Genomic DNA, 26,930 nt, shown 5'->3' with positions numbered 1-26,930 from the left:
GTTTTACAAGCAGTTCGATAATGCAAAGATTTCAGTCATTGCTGCCATCTTAGGTTATTTGATTTTTCAGCTGATGCAAGTCAGGTTAATATTTTTTGTTTGTTTGTTTTGCCATCTGGAAAAATTAATTGTCCTTTATGTGTATCATTGTCGGGGCACTTGAAAGTAAGTGGTTGAGTTGCCTAGTAGTTTTGTGTTTCTTTCCATTTTGATCAATTCACAGCTCTAGTTTCTCCACTATTTTATTTCCTTGATTGTTGTATTTACTTGAGCATTAACTTGCTCCTTGTGAATGGGCAGTTTTATGTTTTGGTACTTTGTCAGTCATTCTTTGGAAGCAATTGTAGAACTCATCTTTGTCCTTATTGTTTTGTTCCTCTATCGGAGCATGACATCTTTAGAAATCTGGTGTTTCTGGTACATTGATTGATAGGCTTCTGGGTTGCCAGGTGACTTTTTTCCCCCCCGTCTGTTGTGATGAGTGCTCATCACTGTGGAATCAGTTGATGAGATGGTTTCTTTTCTTGCTTAAAGCACTTTTTCCATTTCCATTAGTCTGTTCTGATGCCCAAGATTTCAGAACCACAGTTATCCATCTGCATTATGATCTGTGAGGTCTTTGACATTTGAAGTATTGATCTTGTGTTCTAATAATCAGCTTTAAGGTGTTTTGCCTATTACCAGCATCAGTTTTTTTCAAAGCACTGGCTTCTAGAGATTGGCTTTCTTGACAACAGAGAATATCACCAATCTTGTTTTGCACAGCCATTTGATAGTTTGAATAGTAAACCCATTCTGTTTCTGAAACCAGTGGGCTTTCTGAGGCTGGATATTTCAATTTTCCATTTAATCTTGGCCACTTTATGTGGGCTTGGAATGATCAGTTAGTGTGCAAGAGGTGGGGTTTATAAAATAATTTATATATTGGAAAATGTGCCTTATTCCAGTGGGGGCCAACCTTTTTGGTAGGCATACCACAAGGTAAGCGCCACCCCCTCCCTGATTGCCACTCTGATCCCATTTTGCTGCCTTATCTGTTGCTCTGTTCTGTGCTCCCTGCCCTTTGTGCAGCTATTTTCTCCGCATCCTGATGGATCTACCTTGTGCCAAACAAAGCAGATGTATTTGCCAGTTATGGCATGGTGGCCAATTTTTGCAAATTGACCACACCCCTATGTTATTCAGAGGGATGTGGAGAGGAACTTGTTCTGTTTAACTTAAATAAGAAAGTTAGGGGGTAGTTTGATCATAGCTCATAAATACCTATGTGGCAGACAGGAATTGATGATTGACTTAGGTCTAGCAAATAAAGGTATGGTCAATCCATTTGCTGAAAATTGAAGCTAGACAAATCCAGATTAACAGCTGACTCTTGGAACAGTTTTGCCTGCACTTTAGTGTAGTCTCCATCTCCGGAAGATTTTAAAATCAGGGCTGCATCTTTTTCTTAAAAAAAAAAAAAACGTCTAGACCAAGTACAATTATTAGTTTGGAAGTAGGTATTAACATAGGGAAATTGTATGGCTTATGTAATGCAGGATGGCAGACTAAGTGATCACAGTGACTTGTGTGTATACAGATTGCAAACTATGAACCAGCAATTTGCAAGTTCTGTAGTTGGTGACTTCTAAAGTCTTTGATTAACATTCTTCTATTAACTCTGTTGTCTGTGATCATATTTGTAAAACATTTTCTTAATAAAGTTTTTAAGCTTATCAGTTTAATAATCACTATGCATTCTCTTAAGATACTGTACAGTATATTACCAGAATGACTGGATGATCTCATAGCTTTATTTATATTACCCAGTAGTCAAAGCCAGTTGAGTAAGGTTCTACTGTGTTTATATTTTTATATTGATGTGTCAAATAATGCATACTATTCTTATTTAAATTAGTTATATTTTTAATTAATATTGGTAGTGATACAAGTTCTAAGGGGATCTGCAGGTGAGAGTGATTTAAAATAGCGTCATCTAACTAATGAGAATTTTTGATTAAATTGTATATTGGAGTTTTAACATAATTTGCTCTGTACAACTGTGCAGAAGAAAAAATATTAATATGTAACTCACATATATCTAGTAAATATACTTGTATTTTTTTAACAAGTGTTAACAATTTACCCTTGTACATCACTACTGGGCAGAAAAAAATGTTAATATGTGGAGAGCATATATTCAGCAAATTGTTACATTTCTTTTAAATGCTCACACAGACAGCTCTTTTTCCTTTTAGGAATCTGGGTAAAAATGGCTTATCTAACAGTAGTATTTTATTGGATAAATGTCCACCACCACGACCACCACCTCCACCATACCCCCCCTTGCCAAAGGACAAATTGAATCCACCTACACCTAGTATTTATGTAAGTATATACCAACTGGTAGGAAAAAATTGTTAGTGCTTTTTGTAACTCTTCAACTAGTATTTTTAATTTAGATAAGTATTTTTAAAAGATGTCTTATTCAGAAGTGAATTTTGCAGGGGTCTCCCAACATGTAAAAATGCAAAATTTTGTCCCTAAAAGGAATATTGAGACCTAGCTAAACAGTGGAGGAAATGAATCAAACTTAGAATTTCAATATGATTGCTAAATTAAACAGAAAACAGTAGTTCTTAATTCTTTAAACATGTCTAGCAGAGAGGCAATTTGTGAGACCCAATTCACTAATAGGTCAAATATAAAATATTTAAGATTTCTTACATTTGCAAACTGTTAGTTAAAACTATATATTAGTAAATAACTACATTGAAATAATCTACCAATCTACTTCAAAACACAACAAAAAAACAGCAAAAATTCTAATAAATGTTAACAAAATGTAAATATCAGAAAATGGCTGAGATGTGAAATATTTTAATTAAAGCTTTTCTTACTCCATATTTCTTTATGTACCATTATTTCAAAAGCACAATCTGGCAGTATCGCAGAATCTTTGTAATCTGTCTTCTTCGTTGATGATAGGGAAGTAACAAACCATTTAGCCTCTATCCATAGAGTAGATTGCCCTTTTTTTCTCTGGAGCCCTGACCCATTCTGCCCCCTAGAGGGAAGATGTTAAAAGATTGGCAACAGTACCAAACTGAGGAAAACCTAGCTTTAAAAAGTCATTAGACATAAAGGTGCCACACAGCCATGTGAGAGCAAAATCAGCTTTTCTAGTTAACACTAGACACAACGTAGACAATATTTCTATTTCAGTTATCCCTTGAACATTCTGTAAAGTATTATCTTTTCATAACTCTTGGAGGTTAATGTAAAACCATAATGCCTGGCTCTAAAAAGAATTTGATGGATTTGGAGAATGTGCAGTGAGGAGCAGAAAAATGATTCATTCTATATCCTGGTTATGAAAGCATGCAGTAAAAAAAAATTAGATTTGTTCTTTGGGGAGGGACATCACATAAAGAAAGAGGACCCTTTGAGCTAACAATCCAAACAGGAAATTTATAAACAATGACTATTTCTAGACTTCTGGAGTGATTGTCAAATAAATTTCTGTAAAACTAAGCCTAGACAGTTCAGGCACAAAGTGACCTAGGAAGAATTTTTGTCAAGAAATTTTATTGCAGTGACCAAATTAATTTTAAAAGGAGTGAAAGCAGTATTTAAGAGGAATATGTTGTATGATATAACTCCTAATTCACAGGAGAGTGTGGAAACGGATAGGATTCCTGACCTCCTCTTGGTCTATTATTTCTAACTTTACTAATAAAAATCCTATGTTCCCCGGAGATTTAATACTGCTTTGTAATTTTGCAGTTGGAAAATAAACGTGATGCTTTCTTTCCACCTTTACATCAATTTTGTACAAATCCAAACAACCCTGTTACTGTAATACGTGGCCTTGCTGGAGCGCTTAAATTAGGTAAGTTTTTTTTTCTCGTTGATGGGGAAAAAAGTGAAGCATAACAGATTTTTCCGTCTTAAAAAATGTGGGTATTTTAGAAAGACTCAGGAAATCTTTAAAGTATTATGTCACTTTTATTTCCTTAATACTGCATTCATGTTTGCGTGGCAAAGAATTAAGGAAAATGTAGCCTGTAAACTAGCTGTTCTAAGCAACTTGGTTGCTGATAGATATGAAAAAGAAAAAAAATTGCTTTACTGAAAGAGGCAACTCATTAGTTCACCCAGCTCCGCAGCACATGTATAAATTGGGTGCTTCAGCAGGGCTTTTTTGCACTTTTTATCTAAAGCTGACTTAGCTATTAGATAAAAGCGCCAAAAAGTAGGCCTGCACGAAGCTGCTAGCATTTGCTTTGGATTTGGCCAATTCGGTGGGCAGTGAATCAATTCGGTGATTTGAATCACTCTCCGGAATCAATTGGGCCGAATACTAACTGCATCTCTGAATTGCCCAGGCCCGGCTCGCCTTCCCAGCCGCAGCAGTGGTTGCCCCGCCCACCCCAGTTCCCAGCACTTCGAAAAAACAAAAGCCCTGACTCAGCTGGTGCTGCCAGGTGGGGCTGGGGGCGGGGGCTGATCCCTTCTCCCCACACTGCATCAGGGGCTCTGCATGAGCCCACTGTCCCAGCCCTCACCCTATGGCTGCCCCACCCACCATGGCTCGGGCCCTTTTAGGAAAAAAAACAAATGAGAAAAACCCAACACTCGCTGTCCTGGGATTTTTCTCATTTTTTTTTTAAAGGGCTGGAGCTGGGGAGGGCGGGGCAGCCATGGCAGGCTGGGGGAACGGAAGGGTCAGGGGGTTCCTCATGTAGTGTGGGGCAGTGGAAGGTAGCGGGGATTGCCCCCCGCCACCTGCTGGGCAGCACCAGGTGAGTAGGGCTTTTCTTTAAAGCACCGGGAGCTGGGGCAGGTGGGTCAGCCCTGAAGTAGGGAGGGGCTGGAACCTGGAAGGGGTCCCCCGCCATGGTTCCCTCCCCTGCCCCTACTTACCAGCTCCAAGTCTGGCTGCAGCTCCCTGCTGCAGCCACTGGGAACTGTCCAATTCATTGAAGCTCTCCAAATCTTTTCTGAAGATTCAAATCTGTTTGGACCTTTTAATTCGTTCCCTGATTCAATTTGGATTTGGAGAGTTGGCCACCGAATCTGGCCAAATCTTCTCTGAATTGAATCGCCACCTGAAGCTTTGCACAGTCCTACCAAAAAGCCCAGCTGAAGCACCCAATCTATACAGACTTTGGTTGAGCTGGGTAAAGCTACCTCAGTGCCTCTTCTGGGCATGTACCGGGGCTTGGCACAGGATCTTACTGAGTTTAAAGTACCATTTTGGGGTGGGGAAGGGGGTTGGAGACTTTTTTTATGTCTGTAAGCAGCCCTTGAGATCTGTGGATCAGAACGTTCTATATATGCTAGGTCCACTTACTATTTCCTTGAAATATGTCGGTAGAGGTTTGGGTTTACCTTAAAAAACTTTCTTAGCAATAGTAGGTGAAATATATTTTCATTACTGTTCTGAAAATAGTATACATCTTAGTAATCTCAGTCTTAACTGCAGGAATTTAACTTAATTTTACTTCATTATGCTGAACTGTCATTTATGAACCATGTTCATATTTTTTAGACCTAGGACTCTTTTCTACCAAAACGTTGGTAGAAGCAAATAATGAACACATAGTAGAGGTGAGGACACAGTTATTACAACCAGCAGATGAAAACTGGGACCCCACTGGAACAAAGAAAATCTGGCGTTGTGAAAGCAGTAGATCTCATACTACAATTGCTAAATATGCACAGTACCAGGCCTCCTCATTCCAGGAGTCATTGCGGGTAAGTAGATGGTTCGTATATATCTTGCAGTTTATAAGCACATTAATACTGCAGCCAGCTTTTTCATATTAATTGCTTCTGAAAAAATCATGTTCATGTCATTTAAGGGAAGGAAAAATTCCCAAAACACCTATAGCTTTCTAAATTTTTTTTATTATTTTACTGTAAAGGTACTTGTTACTACGTGCTTTAAACATGTAATTTAAACTGATATATAATGGTATCTAAATTAAAATTAAAACTTTGTTCGGAACTGTAATTCTTTATCATATCTTAACTTAAAATTAGGTGCATTTCAAAATCAGATCTCTGTAGTGTGATGAGATGATGTTTATGTGCTGTTTTTTAGAAGCCCACATGCACTCTACTGTTTTCCTTCAACTCAGGTATTTGATGCAAGGGAGAAATGTGTATTTTTGGAAACGTTGTTAATGCTTTCCATATTTGCTGTTATGTAATTACCTTGTCAGGTTCCAAACACCGTTTTTTTTCATTACAGAGTTGTTTCACATTCCTGAGAGAAGTATTCCATGATTCTTTTAAAAGTGTGTCAATCATAAGTTTTAATGAAAAAATATTAGATTGTGTGTCATTCTGTATTAAGGGTGAGCATATCTTTGGGTTGATCTTGGGAACACTTCAAGATCCTCTCAGGTGTAATCCTAACTGAATGAAAAATCAATGCTAAGTGGAGCAAAGGATTAAAGTTATCACAGGCCACCTCTCTTAAAATATAGTAAGAATTAGCAGTTGTAGAAGCTGTGGACTGGCATTTTCAGTGGAAACTGGAAAAAAGAGGTTGTGGCTTGAATTAGGTGAAGAGGAAAGAAGAAAACCTAGGTTAAAAATTATCCTCAACATTTCTTATACAAGGAGGAGTGAGCTTTGGGAGCCAGTTAGGGCTTGGTAGATATTATGTTTATGGCCCCAGTAATATGGTAATAGTGTCATAAATTGCAACGTGCCACATGTTCAGCTAATTTATGGCATGGAAATATAATGTAGAACATCTTTATGACCGATTTGTATTGAGTCTTAAATTTGAACATGTGGCATGTATTAAAAACCCGGAGCTGCGCTATGCCCCACTACAACACTCAAATGGGAATCAGAATGGAATACAGGGCAGCTCAGGGCTCCATACATGGAACATCCGTAACAATCCCATGATTGGGATCTGAGGAATTTTATACCCTGTCTCAAGTGTTGTATGTCCTGCCATGCATGTGAGACATGGCAGGGCACACAATGTTTGAGATGGAACAGATCCAGATTGTGTCATTATTTTGACGTCTGCCAACTGTTCCAGGAATATATATGGATGTCTGTAAGCTTAGGTCTGTAACTGCAGAAAACATGAAAGGGATTTTTCCAGTAGTAGTGATATTTCCAATGGTAATGCTATTCAGCTATTTCAACTATTACAATGCTGAAATATTATTGCAGTTGGAAAAATGCAAGAGCTCTTATCTAATAGATTTTATAAATATTAGTAATCTTGAGATTCATTTGAGAAGATTTCAGTGCCTTTTAAGGGAGATAAATTTTCAGGCATAATAAAATTGACAGCATTCCTTCTAGGATGGATCCATGTTTTGCCTTCATCTGCACAGTAAAGCTGGTCAACCATTTTGTGCATGTGAACATTATGAATATTTCCCTATAGACATGGTCTATTGTTCAGAGGTGGACTTTGCTATAATTGTGGCCATGAGGCGTTTGCGGTTTTTGGCCATCAAATATGTAAGGAAGTGAGCAGGTTTTACCATGTCACATCCATATAAAAATAACAGATGCAAAGACTTCTCTTATTTAATTTGGCCTGTAGAATGTAAGCCTTGTATTGCTATGTGAAAGTGATAAGAAATCTCATGTTTGGGCTTTCCAGGAGGAAAATGAGAAAAAGAGTCACCACAAGGACCATTCAGATAATGAATCCACATCTTCAGATAAGTGAGTCTGGTATTAGAAGTATACTTCTATAGTGTCTGTTCCAAAGGGTCTACTTCATACATTTTCATAATTATTTGCAGCTCTGGGAGGAGAAGAAGAGGACCTTTTAAAACAATCAAATTTGGGACCAACATTGACCTGTCAGATGACAAAAAGTAAGTATAGCAACAATTGTTTATTGTATTTATAAACAATTCAGTCAGCATGCCTGCCCATGATTTACCTAGATGTTTTCTTACTGAATTTTCTTTCTTATAAATAAAAATATATATAATACACCCCTTTTATTTGCTGATGTCTAATTTTTTTTTTCCCTCTCTGATATATTCAGAATCACAGAGTAGTGTAGGGCTGGAAGGGACCTCAAGTGGTCATCTAGACCAACCCCCTTCCTAAGGCAGGATCTTCCCCATCCAAACCATCCTATACAAATCCAATGTCTAACCTCTTAGCAAATCCACACAGGCAACCCTGACACAACACAAGACTATAACACCTTAACCTGCCACAGGAGTACCATGGAGGCCAATGTCCTGCTGCAGTAGAGGTTGCTAATACACACTTAAGACATTGTAGGTAGAGGACCCCCCCTACTCCTTTGCATTCCCCTCCCCAAGACCCCCATAATCCATACCAGTATGACTATGGGGTAAAATTCCTTCCTGCCTCCAAGTATGTCAATCAGTCTGACCCTGGGCAGAGAGGTAAGACCATCGAGCCAGCAACTTCTGGGTTTTAATCCCAGCGGGGGCATTGGTACACCCAAGTGTGAATTCCCAACCTTGGCTGAAGCCAACACTGAGTGCCTCCTAAGGAAAGCTTAAAAAACCCTGACACATGCAGCAGCAGGAAGGGGATTCCCTTCTACCTGCATGCAGCAACCAGCAAAACCCAGAAGCATGGGAAGTACCCATAGATTTTTATCTCTCTCTGATATATTTAGAGTATCTTGTCATTAGCTCCATAATATGTTTCTGCAATTTAAGATGTATACATTTTTCACATAATAGCAGCAGTGCTTTATTGACATGCAGGAAACTCATATCTCTGCAAGGTTTCAGAAATCCTACCTTCCTGACCTATTTAAGGCTAACGGTTTGCACAAGTAAAATCTTGGTGTTTTGAGATGGGTATATACTAAATTATCAAAAGCAAGACATTCATGGCATGATGGAGAAATTACTTTAAAAGGCGATTCATTGTATTTATCCTAGAAGACAACATGAGCAGAAGGATTTTACCACAAGGCCCAGAGACTGCTTTCATGGGCATTTCCCAATTACAGCTCCCAGTCACATTAGCAGAATGGAAGGAAGACAAACTTCAGAAGAAAAACAATTCTTCTAATACCAGCACACACTTCTATACATAACATACCTTTACTTATTCCTTAATTCAGGCATGTCATACTTGCCTTGTGCCCCAGGCTGGATCCAAACTGAGGCTCCTTGCAGGCTAGGGCACAGATGGTACCAGCAGTGGCATTTCTGGCTCTGGAATAGGATATATTCAATATCTCTGGCTCCCCATGTGTCCCCCATGCTGGAGCTGCGCCACCTCTAACTCTGGCATGTGGGTGTACCAGCATGTACATATAAAGCCCTGTTTTCAGTTGTTTAAAACTTTGAGAAGCTTCCACTATTTACATAAATTTTGTCCTGCTTCCGGTCAAATTTCTGTTTAACTGAAAATTACAGGTCAGCCATTTTTGAGTGAAGTCCTTGTATGTGTGTGTTCAGGTGTACATTATATTTGCTTTTCCAGACCATATTATTTTTGTTAGTCTTAACATTCAGTTTTTAATCTGCCCTCATGCCTCCTTATTCTGATCTTTATACTTCATCTTTTTGTCTCTTCTCATCTTGCTCCTTTTTCACTTTGATCTGTGTTTTTTTTGATCCCACTGTCTCCACCTTTTTGCATTCATTTTTTGCTTTCAAAGCTGGCTTTTTCTATCACTGCTCTTTTTCAACAGCCCCTTGTTAGATCATTCATCCTTGACTTGTAGAACATAGCAGGAACAGTGGGTTTTCCCCTTACTGCTGTACCCAACTACCACTATTCCTCTTTGAAGATCACTTGGTTTGGCTTTTTTTAATCCTGTTTTTCCCCAGCAAACAGGATGAGGTATGAGTCCTTGGATCATTTGTCTCTGAACTTGCTCTCAACTTTTGTTCCAGTGACTTCAGATTTCATCTGGACAATTTTTGCTGTCCATTATTTTGAATAAACTATTCCTCTGATCTGTTCTTGGCTTTCTAACACTAATATTTTGTTCTTTTCACTTGTGTTTTACCAAACACCACCACTGTTGATTTTTCTGCTCAGATTGCCTCTAATGAACTTAAGTGTCATGACCATTTCCATTTTCTCCTTTCTGGTCTTCTCTTTCTTGATTTTTTTTCTCTTCAGCAACATTTGATTAATGTAAAGCTTGTCTCCAAGCCATAAACAAATCAGTCCAGGTTAGGATTTACTTCCTGTTAGACTTAAGCTTAGCCCAGAATCTGAGCAGAAACTCTAGAACTATAAAATTAGGTGTGCTCAGCTATTATCCAAACAATGTGTACACCAAATTAATTCTTTTTATGGGGTTTAAACTTTAAATTACTTTATATTCCTTTCTGCCTTCCCTCTGTTCAGCTCTGATACCTTGCTGGCTTATTCCCCAAATAAACTGGGATCCCCTGCAGCTTGGACCCCAGGTTCACACGCTTAGATGTTGCTGAGTTTTGACCATCTTTTTTTCAGCCATAAGAGGGTGAACACCAAAATGTTGAGGAATGGCAAAAAGAAAGGCTGCCTGAATTCCCACAATTTTGTCTTGGATCAGCTCTATTATGTAGTGTATCAGTTGTTCTTTCAACTGCATCTTTGTGTTTAGGGTTTTAAGCAATGGGTTTCTTCTTGTGTACGTCACCTAAGATCACTGGAATCAAACATACCACTTCCCAGTAGTATCACTTTATTGTTAGTAGAAAGCACTTCTTTAATAAATTACAAAAATCTTTTCGTTAGTTATGTTAGTCACACCAGAGTCTCAGATGCTGAAATTTAGGTTTTGTCTATATGCCATCTCCACTAACGGAGTCAAGGTTTGATGGTTTTCATCTGACTTTCACCTCTTTAGTAAATGACTGCTTGAGAAGACCAGGTTCAGGAGGAGAGCATGAGATGGGGATTTGCATCTGTACTTCATAATGTTGAATTCAAGAAAAGACATTTGAAATTGGGGGTTGTGTGCTGGTGCTTGCATTGAGAGATTATGCATGGGTTTGCTGAAATTTCAGTGTGTGCACTCATCTGTGATTGAAGGCAGTAATAATTTGCAAGATTACACAACAATGGTTTTTTTAGATGTACGGTAATTTGCAGCCATGGTTTTACAGTACAATTAGTAAGTGAAACTTCAGAGCAGCCCTGTGAGATGGATACTTTATCAACGTTGTAAACAGAGAAACTGAGGCCCTGACTGTGCTTGGTTATGAGTACCTAAGCAATTCTATTAGAATTAGAAATAGAAATTGCATCATCTTACTTCCACTCCTGTGATTTTGCTGTAAGATGATCTTCCCTCAATAACCTTTCTGAGCTTGGCTACATTATGTGGCTACTATTCCTGCAGCTTTCCTGGCAAAGCTCCTTACTGGAGACAAGGTTTATGGTAGCAGTGGGGATTTTTCTACTGTCTTAGATTCAGTACCGCCTCAGAAACAGAAATCCTGTTGGCAGTGCTCCATCAGTTTTATCCAGGTGTGTGGGAGGTTAGCTGGCAGAGCTATGTTACTGAAGGGGAATGGTCTTTTTATAGCCTTATCAAACAGCAAAACTTGAACCAAGTTTTGATCATGCAATTAAACTTAAAAATAACCAAACATAAAGAATAGCATGTGTATGATGATGATTACCATGTTAAATGTCTCCAAATTTAAAATGGTGGGGAGCAGGATCTTTAAGTTAAGGATCTTTTTTTCTGAGACCAGTATAAAAGGAGGCAAGACTTTTTCCCTGTAGTAAGTGCCCTTGCACATGGTCTTGCTCTGCAGTATTTGTGGTTATTGTGGTTGCACGCACACTGTACATGCTCAGTCTCTATTGTGCAGAAGAGTTGGTTGCCACTGGCAAGTGTAGTTTTCTCAAAATTTAGTCCAGAATTTTAATCTTAAAATTAAGAGTCAGGTTATTGTTACTGCTTGCATTAAATTGGCAGCTGGATTCTTGTATTTCCATATTGAGGCATAACATCTTGTCTTTCAGAGTTTTCTCCAGGAAGCACTAAAACATGCAATAGAAGTTTCTGTTCTCATAACCCATATAATTAACAGTTCTAAGAAACCCACTGTTTATATTTCCCAAAATATCCCAGGAACTTTAGTGAGTCACTGTTTGCTGATTTGCTGTTTTACTGCAGGTGGAAGTTACAACTCCATGAACTGACAAAACTTCCTGCTTTTGTACGTGTGGTATCAGCGGGAAATCTTTTAAGCCATGTTGGTCATACAATCCTGGGAATGAACACAGTTCAGTTATACATGAAGGTTCCAGGGAGTAGAACACCAGGCAAGTACAGCTGCTTTCCATGGAAAAAATAGTATTATGGTCAAAACAGTGTTAATTTGGCTGTGTTGCATGTATCTTGTGTACATCCCTGTAATAAAAAATTAAAAAGTATCAGCTTAAATATAATGTTAGGTAAGCTGAAGTGCTGTATACATGACATAATAGTTAATAACTTCTACTGTAACATTGACTTCTAGAACTTTTCAGTTGTCATGGTTCATTATATGTTCATTGCCTGCTAGCTTCATGCAATTAATTGACCGTTTCTCTAAGAAAATTAAGAAAGAGGCATAAATATGGACTCTTTGGCATTCCCATATTGCAAGTTTGCATAGGTTTTTATAGCAAGCTTATAAGCTCCTGAAACACACATATTACAAGTAAGCTTCTATAGCTAAATGTTAATTACCTTATATTCTTTGTTGTTTGAGGGTAAAATGCATCCCTCCATATTGAGAATTTAGTGGTTGGGGCATTGAGCAAGCATTTTGAGGATCTGTACTGAAAATCCTACTCCTGCCTTAGACTTCACATACAAATTTGGGCAGTTCCTTTTAGTGTCCATGCTTCAATTTCCCATCTGTCAATTAGGACTAGTATTTCCTTCAGTTTTTCAGTGTGGAATAAAAGGTCTTCGGGGCAGGGACTATTACTTGCTCTGTGTTAGTACAGTGCTTGAAATAGCGTCCCAGTTTTGGTTCAGGCCTTTAGTTGCTACCAGAATAAAATAACTTAATCATTACTGCTTAACTGAAGCTCGAGTCCAGCACAGTTCTTAAGCTCTACAAAAGGGAAGCTACAGGGTGTTAGAGAAATCAAAAAGTTGAGGAATCCTGTAGTGGAACTAGTACTAGTAATATGAAATTGTATTTTAAAAATGGTAGGAATTCCATGTTCTAGGGCAGGACTGTCAGACTCACCTTGTACCCAGAGCTGTATCCAGACCACAGGGCTCCTTGCGGGCCATATCCAGTAGGCCTGTGTGAAGCAGCTTGTATTTGCTTCAGATTCGGCTGATTTGGAGGGACAAAGATTCAATTTGGTGATTCGAATCGTTGTCCCAATTTGATTGGGCCGATTTCGGATTCAGAGATTTGGCATCGATTTGAAGATTTGGTCATAGACTATACATGCAGTCCTCGACGACACTGGACACAGTTGCCTCCAGCTGGTAAGTCTGTTGTGGTGGGCAGAGGGGAGAGGGAAGGGGAATGGAGGGGTGCAGATCAACACCCCCCACAGTGAGGGAGGGATTGGGGCTGGGACAGGGACACGCTGCCCGGGTGCGGGACTTGGGGAGGGGGGACTCCTGCTACCGTGCGTCACATTGCACCATTAGTCCAGGAGCTGCTCTTTTGGTGGCTCCTCCGGTGGCTCTTGCCAGCAGTCCAGGAGGGCGTGGGAGTTGGGCATGTGCCCTTGGATCTGTGCGGGGCAGGCTAGGCCTGGCTGTGCTCTGGGAGGCTAGCCCCAGCCGCCTGCCACTCGGCTCTGTTCCAGGCGGCAAGCTCCTGTTGCTGCTCTGCGCTCTGTGAGGTAGATGGAGCCAGGCCTGTGGCTGAGGCTAGCTGGCCAGAGCGCAGCCCTGGCTTTACCCACCCTGCAGAGCGCAGCTGGGTGATGGATGGCTGAGGCTAGCCTCCTGGAGCATGTCTGGCAGTGGGGGTTGGCTGTCCAGAATACAGCCCTGGCTCCGCCTGCCCTGCAGTGTGCAGCCCGGCATCAGGGGCCTGGCACCTGGAGCACAGCCCTGGCTCCACCTGCCCCACGGAGCGCAGCCTGGTGGTGGGTGGCTGGGACTAGCCTCTCAGAGCACAGCCAGGCCCAGCCCGCCCTGCACAGATGCCCACTCCCGCAATAGCTGCTGGAGGAGCCACGAGAAGAGCAGCTCCCGGACCAGTGGCACGCAGTGACAGGAGCCTGCCTCCCCGAGTCCTGCACCTCCTCCCACCCCCCCGGCTGGGAAGCTTGTCCCAACCCCAATCCCTCCTTCACTTCGGGGGTGTTGATCTTCCCCCATCCCTTTCCTCTCTCCTCCACCCACCACAACAGACTTACCAGCTGGAGGCAGCTGTGTCCAGCATCATAAAGTCAAAAAACCCATCGGAGCCTGGAAGCAGGGTCGCAATTTACAAAGGTTGTAAGTGCCATTTGTTGCAACTCAAACAGTCATAAGTCAAGGACTGCCTATATGGAAGATCACCCCATTCCCCTCCCTCTTTTCAGCTTCTGTTTGCTGCAAACCTTCCAAATTGATCTGAAGGTTTCTGTTTTGATTTGGACCTTTTAATAGGTCTCCTGATTTGATTCGGATTCAGAGAGCTGGCTGCCAAATTGGGCTGAATCTCCTCCAAATTGAACCAGCTACTGAAGCTTCGCACAGCCCTAAGATCCAGCCCAGGCCAGAAGAAAGTGGCAGGTCTGGCTGCAACCTGGGCCACACAGCAGCAGTAGTGGTGGCTCCAGCACCCACTGCATGTTTTGTCAGAGTTGGAGCTTTTGCCTCAGCAGCAGCCCCAGTTTCAGCTCCAGTTTGGGATGGGGGCCAGCAGGCAGAAAGATAGGGCTACAGCAATGGAAACATGCAAAGCAGCCAGAAGGCGACAGGCTATATCGGCCCTTGCTCCACCCTCCTGCTGTTGGTCACCATTTCCACCACAGCCAAGAGCCCCATATTCTGAAACAGGCTACTCCCCTGGCCATGCCCCACAACTTCAAGTAGCCAGCCTCCAGTCTACCTGGCTAAATCCATTTCATGGGCCTTATGTTTGACACCTCTGGGATAGACTAAGATAGCATATTAGATATATATACGTATATAAGCTATGATAGCATTCGCCTCTTAACAATTATTGCTTACCTACTACTTAACATTATCATGGTGTTGTTCAAGCACAATTACCTGAGCTGAAAATAAGTTTATTTTATTATACATTCCAGGTCATCAAGAAAATAACAACTTTTGTTCAGTTAATATTAACATTGGCCCAGGTGATTGTGAATGGTTTGTTGTTCCTGAAAGCTACTGGGGTGTCATGAATGACTTCTGTGAAAAGTAAGTTTCATATGGGGTCCTTACATTCTATGGGTATGTATGGGGGAAAGCCCTACCACTTCTAATTTTACCACTTTTACCACTTCTTATTTAATCAGAAAATTCTTTAAAGTGTGACAGCAAATTCTAGAGCTTACACAGCTTTCTAACCAAAATAGCCAGCTTTGATTACCTCAGTTGCCCCGTGAGAATTTCACTTCCAACAATTAGCAATTGTTAAGTCTTGAAATAAATCTGTTTTTAAAACAAAAATAAAGGAGGGGGTTGTAGCTGACTCTGGATTGGTAGTGGATAAGGAAACGTACACATGTAGGTCCAAAATTTGAATTCAGAGCACATCAGAAGGAATCCATAGCTATTGGTAATAGTTACTACTTCTGAGGCTGTTTAATGTCCAAAATGTGTCTTATGACCTCAGTCCTATTCAGGATATTTCCACACCGCAAAAACCATCACAGACATTGTAGGTCTTTTTAGTGCAGACCAACTTTCACACTTAAATGGTGATCCTCCTGTGTTACTTTAGAGAACCATTAGTAGAGCATCGGATTTGCACTGCTGTTTTTCATTATTAGTCTACTTGGTAACTCAGATTTATTTTAAATGTACACAAATGTTTGTGCAGTTTTAAATATCTGCAAATTGCAAGACACTGTAGTCATGATGACTATATCTTTATTGGGTTAATTTAGTGCACTACAAGTGAATTCAGGGGTGTTTTTTGTCAGGTATTTGTTATTTTAATATATGATAGAAGTACATTTATTTAGAAGGCTGCGAAAAATGAATCTTCATAGAAACAGAAAAATGCTTTAAATAGAAAATGTCAACAGCATAGCAAACAAACAGTTCATAAGTAGATTGACCAAAATAAAAAAAATGGGAGGCTAAAAGCCAAAACAGTTTAAAGAATTTGAGAGCTAGGCTCCTCTCTTTTCCCAGAAGGTAATACAGAAACATTTGAAGGCAACAGCTGTGATAAATAATGTGGTCAGATTTAGGAGTAGTCTGACAAGTCAGTAAGATCACAGAGGACAGATAAAAAGGATTTCCAGTTCAGATGAGCCTTTATATTTAACCAGTGAAAAAATGGTATTTTATGACACCCTTCAGGAGCATTTTTGAGCATGAAATGGAACAAGGTAGATAGTGATCAAATTATTGGTGAAAATGATTTGATAGTTCCTATTTTGAATTTGTTAGAAGAGTGTGGTTTTGGAACTCTTCAGCAATTTATAATATACAGTATTAGGTATATAGCAGTTTATACATTGCTTATCTCAGCTGTGTATACTGCAGAGGTAAGGCAGCAGCAAGTTACATCAGAGGACAAAAACTTATCATTCAGAAAATAGATGTGTGGGTGTCTGTAAAATAATAATGTGGTCATGTACATTTTAATCAATTATGTACTTTAATCTTTTAAAGGTTTAATATGTAATGAAATTTCCATATTTAGCCAAGTCCAAAACAACTTCAAAGTTGAGATGTAACATGACCCCCCAATAATTTGGTTATATATATGGAAAATGTATACATTTGTTATAATTTTCCAGGTATAGAATCTGGTGGGTAAGGGGGTGGAGCAGGAGTGGGCAAAATGTGGCCCGTGGGCCAGATGCAGCCCTCCAAGCCATTCTATCCGGCTTGCGGGGCCCCTAAAAATTTAGAAAATTAATATTAATCTACCCTGGGCTGCCGGTCATGCAGCTTTCGATGGCTTGCCAAAACTCAGTAAGAGACTTTTTTCCCCTCCCAATGAGTGTTGGTGGTGGGGGGGAACCTCGCCTTGGTTCCAGGTACCAGCCTGTGCCAAGCAGCAGCTTGGTTCCAGCTTTGGACCCAAGCTGAAGCCAGAGCTGAACTGTCACCTCTGGACTGAAATAGCTTTTGCTGGGGGAGTGGAGGGAGACTCAGAAGAGGTGGGGAGGAGGAAACCTGCAGCCTACCCCACCAGCCCCTGCTAACCTGCCCCTCCCAGCCTGGACCCTGCTAGGAGCCACCACCTCTTCTTCCCAGCTGGGCTGTGTTGGGTCTGTGTTGCTATTGAGTTGCCCAAGGCAGAGATGCAGCAGATGGTAAAAGGGGCATGTGGGGGGAGCAGAGAGTAGGGGAGCAGGCACAGATGCAAAGTGTAAGGGGTAGAGGGTTAGGGTGCGGGAAAGGCAGAAGCTGGGCTCGGGCTGTGCTACTGGTAACTGCTCCAGAGGAGCAAACAGCAGCAGAAGATTGAGCCAGGAGAGCAGAGGTGGGGGAGGCAGGGAATGGGGGGGACAGGCATGGGGGGATCAAGGGGCAGAGGTCTGACCCCTTGCTCCCCCCCACTTCTTTCTCTATTACAGCAGTTTGTGGGGGAAAGGGGGCTGAATTTAAGATGACCACCTTCCATTAATTAGATTCTGTATATGAAAAATTATAACACATTTATAATTTTCCATGTGTAGAATCTAATTATGGGGTGTTGTCTTGAATTCAGAATAATTTTGGATATGGGTAAATATGGTAATAAGTAAGTATTCAGCAGTCCACTGCATCTTGTCTACACTATACTTTTGTTCTTCTTAATTTCCCCACCATTGCAGCAACCCAACTATGATAGCAGTGTAGTGGAAACATGGCAGCAGCAACGATTAATATTTTGAACACCATGCTATCTAGACTTGCCTTAAGCAGATTTAGATACCATCACGGTTAAAATAACAGTACACTTGCAGTCAGCACTGTAGCTATGCTGGGTGTAACCACTAATGGAACTATCTCAGTGGTAACAATATTAAGATGTTCCAGGAAAAAAATATTGTAGTGTGTGGAAAATTAATGAAGGACACCTATATATTTCTAACAACCAGATAGATTGTGGGACAATAGCAGGGTTTAATGGTTTGTTCTGGATTATAATCACTCACTTTAAAAGTGAAGCCTTTTATTTTGCTAGTCTCCTGAGTTATTACTTAGACACTGAAGAGATTTTTTTGGTAAATAATCTTGATTTACTCAATTTTATCTTACTGGCAAGGCTTGACCAATAATAGATCTCTCAGTATATGCTACACATTCTATTTTTTTTTTTTTTGTTTCAGAAATAATATGAATTTCCTAATGGGCTCTTGGTGGCCTAATCTGGAAGACTTATATGAAGCCAATGTCCCTGTTTATAGGTTTATACAAAGACCTGGGGATTTGGTATGGATAAATGCTGGCACTGTTCATTGGGTTCAGGCTATTGGCTGGTGCAACAACATTGCTTGGAATGTTGGCCCGCTTACAGGTACAGTAAAGTAATGTGTATGTTGATATGGATAATTTGTAAATATTCCTCAATTGTTTTGGACTTTACACATTCACTATATTTTACAAAATCAAAAATTGTATAAGCTCTTAAAACCAGTTTTTATAGCTTAGGTGTTTTTCTGTCAGAGGCAAGTTGGAAACACAGGCTTACAATTCTTTCACAATTCCTTCAGATGTTGTTTTTTTTTATAGCCATTAGTTTGTTTCCAAAGACAAAGAAGGTAAAGAAAAAAGGAAATTATTTAGAAACTCTAACTTGTAGACTGGCTCCTTCATTATGCCTTCCTAGCCTTAACCTCATTTTCTCCTTGCACAGATGTTGCAGGCTTGACCCGTCTTTTCTTGACTACTAATACCACCTACCCTTTCTTTAGTGACAACATCAGGCTGTTACAAATCACTAAAATTATTGTGTTCATAAAGGAATATCAGTGTATGAATTCAGGTTAAACCCAATAATTTCCTCTGGCTAATTGTTTCAGAAATGCTGCTATAATAGTCATTAGGATGCAGACCAAGTTTGGGGTGGGGAGGAGTGTTGGTGGGAATAGTGATGTGAGAATGAAGAAAAAAAATTATCAGATGTCTAACTGAAATAATATATACTCCAGAAAGGTACTTTGAAGTCCATTATAAACTTTGTTTAGATACCGTGAACTAGCAAGATCATTCCAGGAGCCCACAAATTGACTTAAATTATATCTGAATATCAACATGTAAACTGTATAAAATTAACACAGTATTTTCTCCATAGTCTCTCCCGTTTATAATTAATGTAGCTTTAATTTGCTTGACACATCACAGCAAATCTCTGAATAGTGTAATCTGCCTTTTCAAGATAATTATATACTGTACCAATACTGCTGGATTATATATATAGAATAAAGGCAACTGTAGATCTAGCAAGCTAGATTTTTGATGTTTAACATATTTGAAAGTTAAAATAATCTTAAAAAGGAATATTCACATTTAAAGCTGTAATTATCCTAAGTGCAATAGACTGACAATGTATTAAAAAAAAACACTGTAAAAATTGTAAACAGAACCACTGCATCATACAATACAGTTTCTCTAATCTTAACAAAACTTAAATTTTGGGTGTGACCAGGAGATCTTGGATCTCTCTTCTACTTGTTTGCCAGCTTGCCTTAATACTCTTATACCTTATTTATTTCTAGCCTGTCAGTATAAATTGGCAGTGGAACGGTACGAGTGGAATAAACTGCAGAGTGTAAAGTCAATAGTACCCATGGTTCATCTTTCATGGAACATGGCACGAAATATCAAGGTCTCAGATCCAAAGCTTTTTGAAATGATCAAGTAAGTGCTTTTTGAACATTGTATCCATTGTCTCTGACTGTTTGCTGTTCTTATTTTGACTACCAATAAATCAGATTGAAGGATTTACTCAAATAACACTTAATTTGAAAGGACTGAAGTAGGACTCCACTTCTAGAAAAACAAGGTGATATTTTTAAACCAAAGTATTCAAAATAAATACACGCTTTCTTGTGATGCCCATTTTATTGCATTGCATTTGACAGTATACGAAATGAATATTATTATAACAAGGTGAATTAGGTATATTAGGAGTGTCATCTTTCAGGCATTTTTTTTTTTTAAAGATTTCTGGAGAAATTTTCATCTTAAGTTAACCTTTGCAGTTCACATTTTCCAAAACCTTATTCCTTAGTGCATGCAGACAGGCTGCCATTGACTCAGATGGCTCCTTCTACAGCTATTGGCATCTGCCTACATGTACCAAGCTGCAAAATCAGGCCTTCAGTGAGCTGTGGAAAAGAAAGTTTCATTATTCTTAAACTTAAATTTAATTTTTCTTATAAGTCGTATATAATGAAAACTTAGATCCTCCTATGATCAAAAGAAACAACTTGAAACATCTTTTACAGGGAAGAATAATGGGTTTGGTAAGCCTTCTTTCCATGATTTGCTTTGAACACACCAGCAATGAATTCACTTATTAATGAGGTGATAATTTATATTTTTAAAGTAGTAGGCCTTGGTTGCTTTGTTTTTGCTTAATTCTTCATTTTTAAAAGTGGTTAATGTAGGTTGAGAGTAACTTTATTATACCTTTCAAGCTGTATAGGTCCCTACAAAAGTACTTCTAGCAGTATGGTCAGTCTCTGAACTTGTGAAAAGATGGATGCATCTATCTACAGCATCTTCTAATGACCAGCGTATTTATGTACTAAGCCAGGGTTTGGGGAAGGGAAATTGAATTTCAGAGTAAGTGACTAATCAGAGAGCAAGTCTTTCAAGCCCAGGAAACTCCAAGCTTGAGCAGTTATGCCAGTTCTAACTCCAGCAGTTGTACAAACTATGACCAAAACTTTGAAAAATTTTCACTTTAAGTCACCTATTTATAAAGTTAGCTTTTAACTTGCAAAAATGGCTCACTTTTTTGAAAAGGGTCTATAAAGAAGGTTTGAGGTGATTTCCTGTTGTTATTTTACTGTAAAAATTTGAGTGATGTTTAGGCTGAAGCACACTTTTTATGATTCGGAAGCTTGTGAAATGGTAACATCATAAGAACCATGATAGTGCAAACAGAGAAGGAAAAGGTTGGAGTAGTGACTGTTAAACTATATATTTTGGAGATTTTACGTGTTCATGCCTATTTAATTATAGGAAATAACACTGTACATAAAGAAAGCACGTTAAAGTTTCAACACACTGAGGGAACACACTGAGGCTAGGTACAGACATTTAAAAAGCCTGAGGAAGAATCAGTCTAAGTTGCATGGTTTTCTGTTAGTGGTGTAGTCTAGATCACTAGCAATCAGAACACACATTCACTGTTCCCTGGGGGCCAATCCTAAACCAGGTTGCGCCATTTTTAAACCAGTCCATGTATGTGGAACTTCTGTTCTCGTATACAGGTATAAATCGGTTTTGTGTGCTAAACATCTGTTCTATTATGAGTATAGACTAGTTTCCAATCATTTATACTGGTAAAGGTATAATGTCTGTACCTGGCCTGAGATTCACATTACTAACTAAAAAATAAACAGGAAAAGAATGAGCAGTCCCCATTTGCTGTAGGGAGGCAGAAAAGCTTACTCTTAAAAAAGTATCTTTTACAGGTTATCTTTGAACAGCCCTTTCCAAAGCCAGCAGACATCCAACATAGATCATTATATCAAGACCTATTGGCAAGACATAGTTGTAAGAGTTGGGCAGTCACGTTTTGCACAAGTGTTAGATTTTTGGAATTGCATCACAGTAGTTCAGAGCCTGAAGTGACGAACATGGATAAGGTTACCAACTTCTCCCTCCAGAAAATGTTGAAATATCCTAACCTGACATGGATATAGAAAACAGTCATTGTGTCTGGTCTTTGATCTCTGCATGACAGCAGCTTGGAACCTAATTAGAGGTGTTTGGTTATGAACAGATGTAAAAATCTGTTAAGTTTGCCTGATTCTGTAGCTAGGTAAGTGTGCAACTGTAACAGTCTTTCACTCAGTGTCAAAGTTAGGGTAAGTTAACTAATATGTACCATGATCATACCAAACTAACAAACCATGTAGTTGATGCGTGCTATCTTCCCCTTTTAAATCAGCTGAAAAGATAGTTTGTCCATACCTAAGTTTCCAACATGCACCACAGAAGGACATAATTTAAACACACAATTTTTCCTCTGCTTTGCAGTTGTTTTTTCCAGTCTACCAAGATCTCTCATTTTATCTGAATTAAGTCTCACCAAATGAACAAATCATCCAGATTTTGATTTCTGGTACACCCTTGAGAAAAAACACTTCACTAATTTATTCAAGAAGCAGAGTAAATTATTAGCCTACACTCACCCCACATTGTGTGGCAGGAAGATGCAGGCTGGCCCTGAGCAGCCCAGATCAGCCAGTCAGGGCTGCCCGGTGCTCTGCTTGCATCTGTTCCCAGGCAGACTGAAGTAGCCTGCAGATCATGCCAAGATGCATGCACAGGGGACCCCTGGCTGTGCAGTGTCAATGCTGTAAGCTCTGTGCTCTTCAGGCGCTCAGCATATGAGTGCCTGTTCAAGTGAAAACACAGATGCCTTCCACCTGCATACATGGTGATGATGAGTACTCTTCAAAAACTGCGTAAACAAAATGTAAATAATGAGAATACATGTACATTTGGTGGGGGAAAGATTAATGATGCTAATGCAGTGAAAAGTGGTAAAATTAATTTGAAAGAAGGCTTACACATTTTAATTAATGTGCAACCCAGGACTGTTCTGAATAACAAAAAAACAGAAGCTTTTCATTAAGAAGTGTTTAAAGATATAGTTGTACTGAAATTATGGAGAGGGACCAAATAGAAATATCCAAAATTAGTTAACTTGATGAGAGAAGACAACCTCTTAATATTCACTAAATAACAGAAAAATGTCAAAAAGGAAAGAAAAAATTCTATAGGTACATGGAGAATAAATGGGGGCATAATACTAAAGAAGTTGGCAGATGGTCATCTAATTCTAAAATTTAAATATCATTTTAAATAAATAACAGCCCTATAAAATAAACTTAAAATGTAATAAAGGAAATTTGATACAAGTGAAAGGTACAACAAAGATTTTGATTAAAAGCCACTAGTAAAAGGGTAAACATTGGATCATGAAAATATGCAGCCAGCCATCTTTAAATTACAGTAGCATAAATATACTGCTTACTAATTTGTAAAGACCAGTACTGTATTGTCAAGGCGATGGGACAAAATACTGTCCAGGCTTTGAAAACTTTGTCAAATACCAAAAAGAAGTATAAGAACTAATAGTAAATTATGCAGAGCAGTATTTCGCAATTTTTTAAAAAGTGATCCCTCCCATTTTCTTCCTCTTCCTTTCAGGGAAGTAAATCAGTCATACCTCTCTTCAGTCCCATTTGATGTTAAATAGCTGTCTACAAACATAGGTGGCCAGTCTCACAGCCCCAAGAGGCACATTCCAATCCTGTGTTTCACCATGTTGAGATCTGCATCTCTAAATTTATACAGCTTCATCTGCCCACAACTCCCTCATCAGTTCTTTCAGATGCCCCATACTTTTGGAAATACTACTGAATTCCTTAAGTGATGCTTGCTTTTTTACATGTTATGAATGGAAATTATATAGTTAACAATGTTGACATTTTAGAATCTGTGTTATCGTTTGGAGTAGTTTTGTTTCAAGTTCTGTGTAAGCTCAGGCAGACCTAGCTCAGTAGTTACTCATGGTTACACATTCAACAATTTGTACTTAATGAGTGTAACAGAAAACTTCTGGATGTAAAGGCTGAGATTCTGGAGAACATTTATGGGAAGGACACTGTCATGCTTCATGTTAAATATAGCCTGCCCAAAGAGCCTTCTAAACATCAGTACAATAACACAAAAACTGACAGCTTATAAGTTTATTTAATTTTAGAGCCTACTGCTTTAAGAGGGTACTATATCGGAGCATTTGATGAACTTGCATGCACACACAGACCAAAATAAATTTTAAAATAGTAAACTTTAGCATAGTCAATAGTAAGCTTTAGACCATTCTACCCATAACTGAATATAAGCTTAGGAGCTTAACTTTAAAGCCCTAAAGGACAGTTCCAAATTATTCAGCACCTAAACAGAATTTGAGTAGAATTTAGGAATGTCAGTCATGAAAAGCAATCCAGATTGATCCTCCTTCCACCCCTGCTAAATAGTTTAGTCATATAGAATCATTAGGTGACTCCATGTTGGACTGAGAAAATCCATAGGCATTTCATTTTAGGCTTAGAATCAAGTACTACTCCGAATGGGGTCCTGTCTTCCTGCTGTTTAAGCAGGGCTGTTGAGCAGCCCAGAGGATAACAAACTTGGGATTTGGTCTGTGCTTCCAGGACCGTGTATTCAGTTTACCTTTTAGTAATTGATTTAAAAAACAGAAAACCCTGGGAGCAAGGACTGGATCCCCTGGGGAGTGCCTTCCTCATGGAGTTTACAGATTCATATTCCCTCTTGCTTTTTCTTCTGATCTCATTGTATTGTTTGCATAAGAGTGCTTAGCATTTAACCCTGTTGATTTGGATCACTTTTGAACAATATGCCCACTTGTTAGCACTTACTAGAAAGATTGGGATCATCCCCAAGTGCCTTAGGAGCTTGAGTCCCATTGACTTCAAACTGTAAAACCTAATAGAGAAGAATTACCTAGAAGAGCATTTCAACTTTTTTCTGGAAGCTCAGTGTAACTGAGTAGTGTTGATAGTTTATGAAATTTGTACAGTAAAGATTCCAATAAGACCTTAGACAATTTTAAGTGTGAAATATCTTTCCAGAATAATCTTTGTGTAAAATCTAAAATTCTTTTAACCAGTTGGAATACACAGAAGAAACAAGTACATAAAGCATGTACACTAGCAATTTAAGACTAAATTGGGGAGAGAAAAAAAGAACTAGAGAAGTCTAAAAGAAATTGTAGGCAAAACTTTTATTCACTCTGTTTTCTATCCAACATTTTTGCTTCTCCTTACATTTTCCAGTCTTTCTTCAATGGCTAATATGTCTGTAATGTAGCCACCCTTTAGAGGAGAAAATTAAAGGCTGCAATTCAAATGCATGCTGTAGTTGAGAGCTAAAAATTATTGTAAATTATATGTTAAAGTTTTGAAATATGGGACTGATTTTGCCCATTTTCATCATCTTTGAGAACCTTTGTAGCTCATGCAGCACTGGAAAGAAAAATAATTAACTGCTTTACAAATGAGGGGGGAGGAAGTTGGTCATTTAAGTATTGCAAACAGTTGTAAATAATTTGGGAGCACTTAAACTTTCTTTTGTTCGTTGGTGTGATGAGTGTAGTAAAGGTAAAATGTGCTTGCATTTTAGACACTTTTTCTGCAGATTTCTGAGAGTTGTGTGTTTGGTTTCTCTGCTAGTTGGGACAGTTCAATAGTATACATTTCTGATAGGTAGCTACAGATCACTTTCATTTCCAGACTGTGCACCATAGTTTTTACCAGAACTTTAAATTTGCCAACCTGGGGTAACTAGAAGCTGGTTATTTTAGGAAGGTTTGTTTCAGTGTTTTGGATTGGTGACATAATGCAACAGTTAATTTTAGCTTGATAAATCAGCCAGACTTTCTGGCTGATAAAGTTACAAACCAAGGAATTGTGTAGATACAAGCTACAATAGAAAACACTGTTATTGTATTGTGTTTCAAGAATGTAAGTGTTCCAGTTAAAATGTACCAACTATTATGGGGCATTTGGGTTGAATAAATCTACACAAAGTACAACTGTTAGCTAAACACAGTGGAAATGTTTGTACATTTATTTCATTCTGATTTCTGTGATAGGTATTGCCTGTTAAGAACACTCAAACAGTGTCAGACTTTAAGGGAAGCTCTAATTGCTGCAGGAAAAGAGATCGTCTGGCATGGGCGAGCAAAGGATGAGCCAGCTCATTACTGTAGCATTTGCGAGGTCAGTAGAATTAAATAAAAAGCCTTACCGATTCAAATTGTTCCTTATTTCTATTTTTAGCTGTCTTCCATTATTGCTGCTGTTTTTCTTGTTAATTTTCTATATCTTATTTGAGTTGCAGTATACCCTACAGTCTGCTAGGCATTCTATATGTAAGAAGGACACAGTACCATTTCCAGAAGAGCTTACAAGCAAGTCTTCTAGATATATGTTATAGTTGTTTTTGCAGTAAGAAAGCAAGTTATTTTTCCATTAGGGTAGATTCTTAAATTAGTCCATCTACACTGAATTTGATACACTGGGCTCCATTTTTAAAGTCTTTAGGCCTGTTTCTGACCACTGAAATAGACAAACAGCTGCAGTGTGGCGTCTTCACAGAACATGTCATTCTTGCTTGGCAATTTGAGTCTCCCTAGTGTTCAATAATATATTGTTTTGAAGAATTGGGTAGCAGCTTTGAAGACCAAATGAAAAGCAGTATTTTAACAGCTCTGAAAAAAATCTGGCTGACAGGTTGTCTCAGGCTAAGCACCCAAAAACAGGCAACTGAAGATCAGTAGATGGGGGAAATATTGCCCTTAATTTCAGTCTTTACCCACCTCTGCAAAATAGGTAGAATAAGGCTTTTAAGTTATCTTTCTTTACAGGCGTGTAAGGATTATAGGAGTAAATGTCACTCAGAATGTGAAACTTGCTTAGTTAATACTGGGGAAAGATTTGTCCCTTTCCGAGTGTCATTTAGCCAAACATCTTAGAATACTAATAGTAGCATTACCTCTCTGGATTGAATAAAAGAGAGTACCTTATCCTGTGTCTGAATCCTAGAAGTTTGGATTTTCACTGGCTATCGTTACTTTTATTTTCTGCAGACCCTTAAAGTC

General features: G+C 39.0%; 1 protein-coding gene across 3 annotated transcripts in view; it reads left to right on the top strand.

Moving 5' to 3' along the window:
- Positions 1-26,930, top strand: part of KDM6A (lysine demethylase 6A) — a 239,234-nt gene that overhangs the window by 207,865 nt on the left and 4,439 nt on the right. For all 3 annotated transcript variants that reach the window (XR_016444037.1, XM_090061774.1, XM_090061761.1), the window contains 10 exons: positions 2,238-2,367; positions 3,766-3,871; positions 5,534-5,739; positions 7,628-7,692; positions 7,773-7,847; positions 12,104-12,252; positions 15,193-15,307; positions 18,388-18,575; positions 19,777-19,918; positions 25,923-26,049. Coding sequence is in view for 2 of the 3 variants with exons in the window: in XM_090061774.1 (XP_089917900.1) it covers positions 2,238-2,367; positions 3,766-3,871; positions 5,534-5,739; positions 7,628-7,692; positions 7,773-7,847; positions 12,104-12,252; positions 15,193-15,307; positions 18,388-18,575; positions 19,777-19,918; positions 25,923-26,049 (1,303 nt within the window). In the remaining variant the exon portion in view is untranslated. The remainder of the gene's footprint in view (positions 1-2,237; positions 2,368-3,765; positions 3,872-5,533; positions 5,740-7,627; positions 7,693-7,772; positions 7,848-12,103; positions 12,253-15,192; positions 15,308-18,387; positions 18,576-19,776; positions 19,919-25,922; positions 26,050-26,930) is intronic.

Source organism: Crocodylus siamensis, chromosome 1 (genome assembly GCF_052110815.1).
Source record: "Crocodylus siamensis isolate JL-2025a chromosome 1, ASM5211081v1, whole genome shotgun sequence".
Lineage (NCBI taxonomy): Eukaryota > Metazoa > Chordata > Crocodylia > Crocodylidae > Crocodylus > Crocodylus siamensis.
The sequence above is the reverse complement of the archived record's forward strand: the minus strand, read 5'-3'. Positions and strand labels throughout refer to the sequence as shown.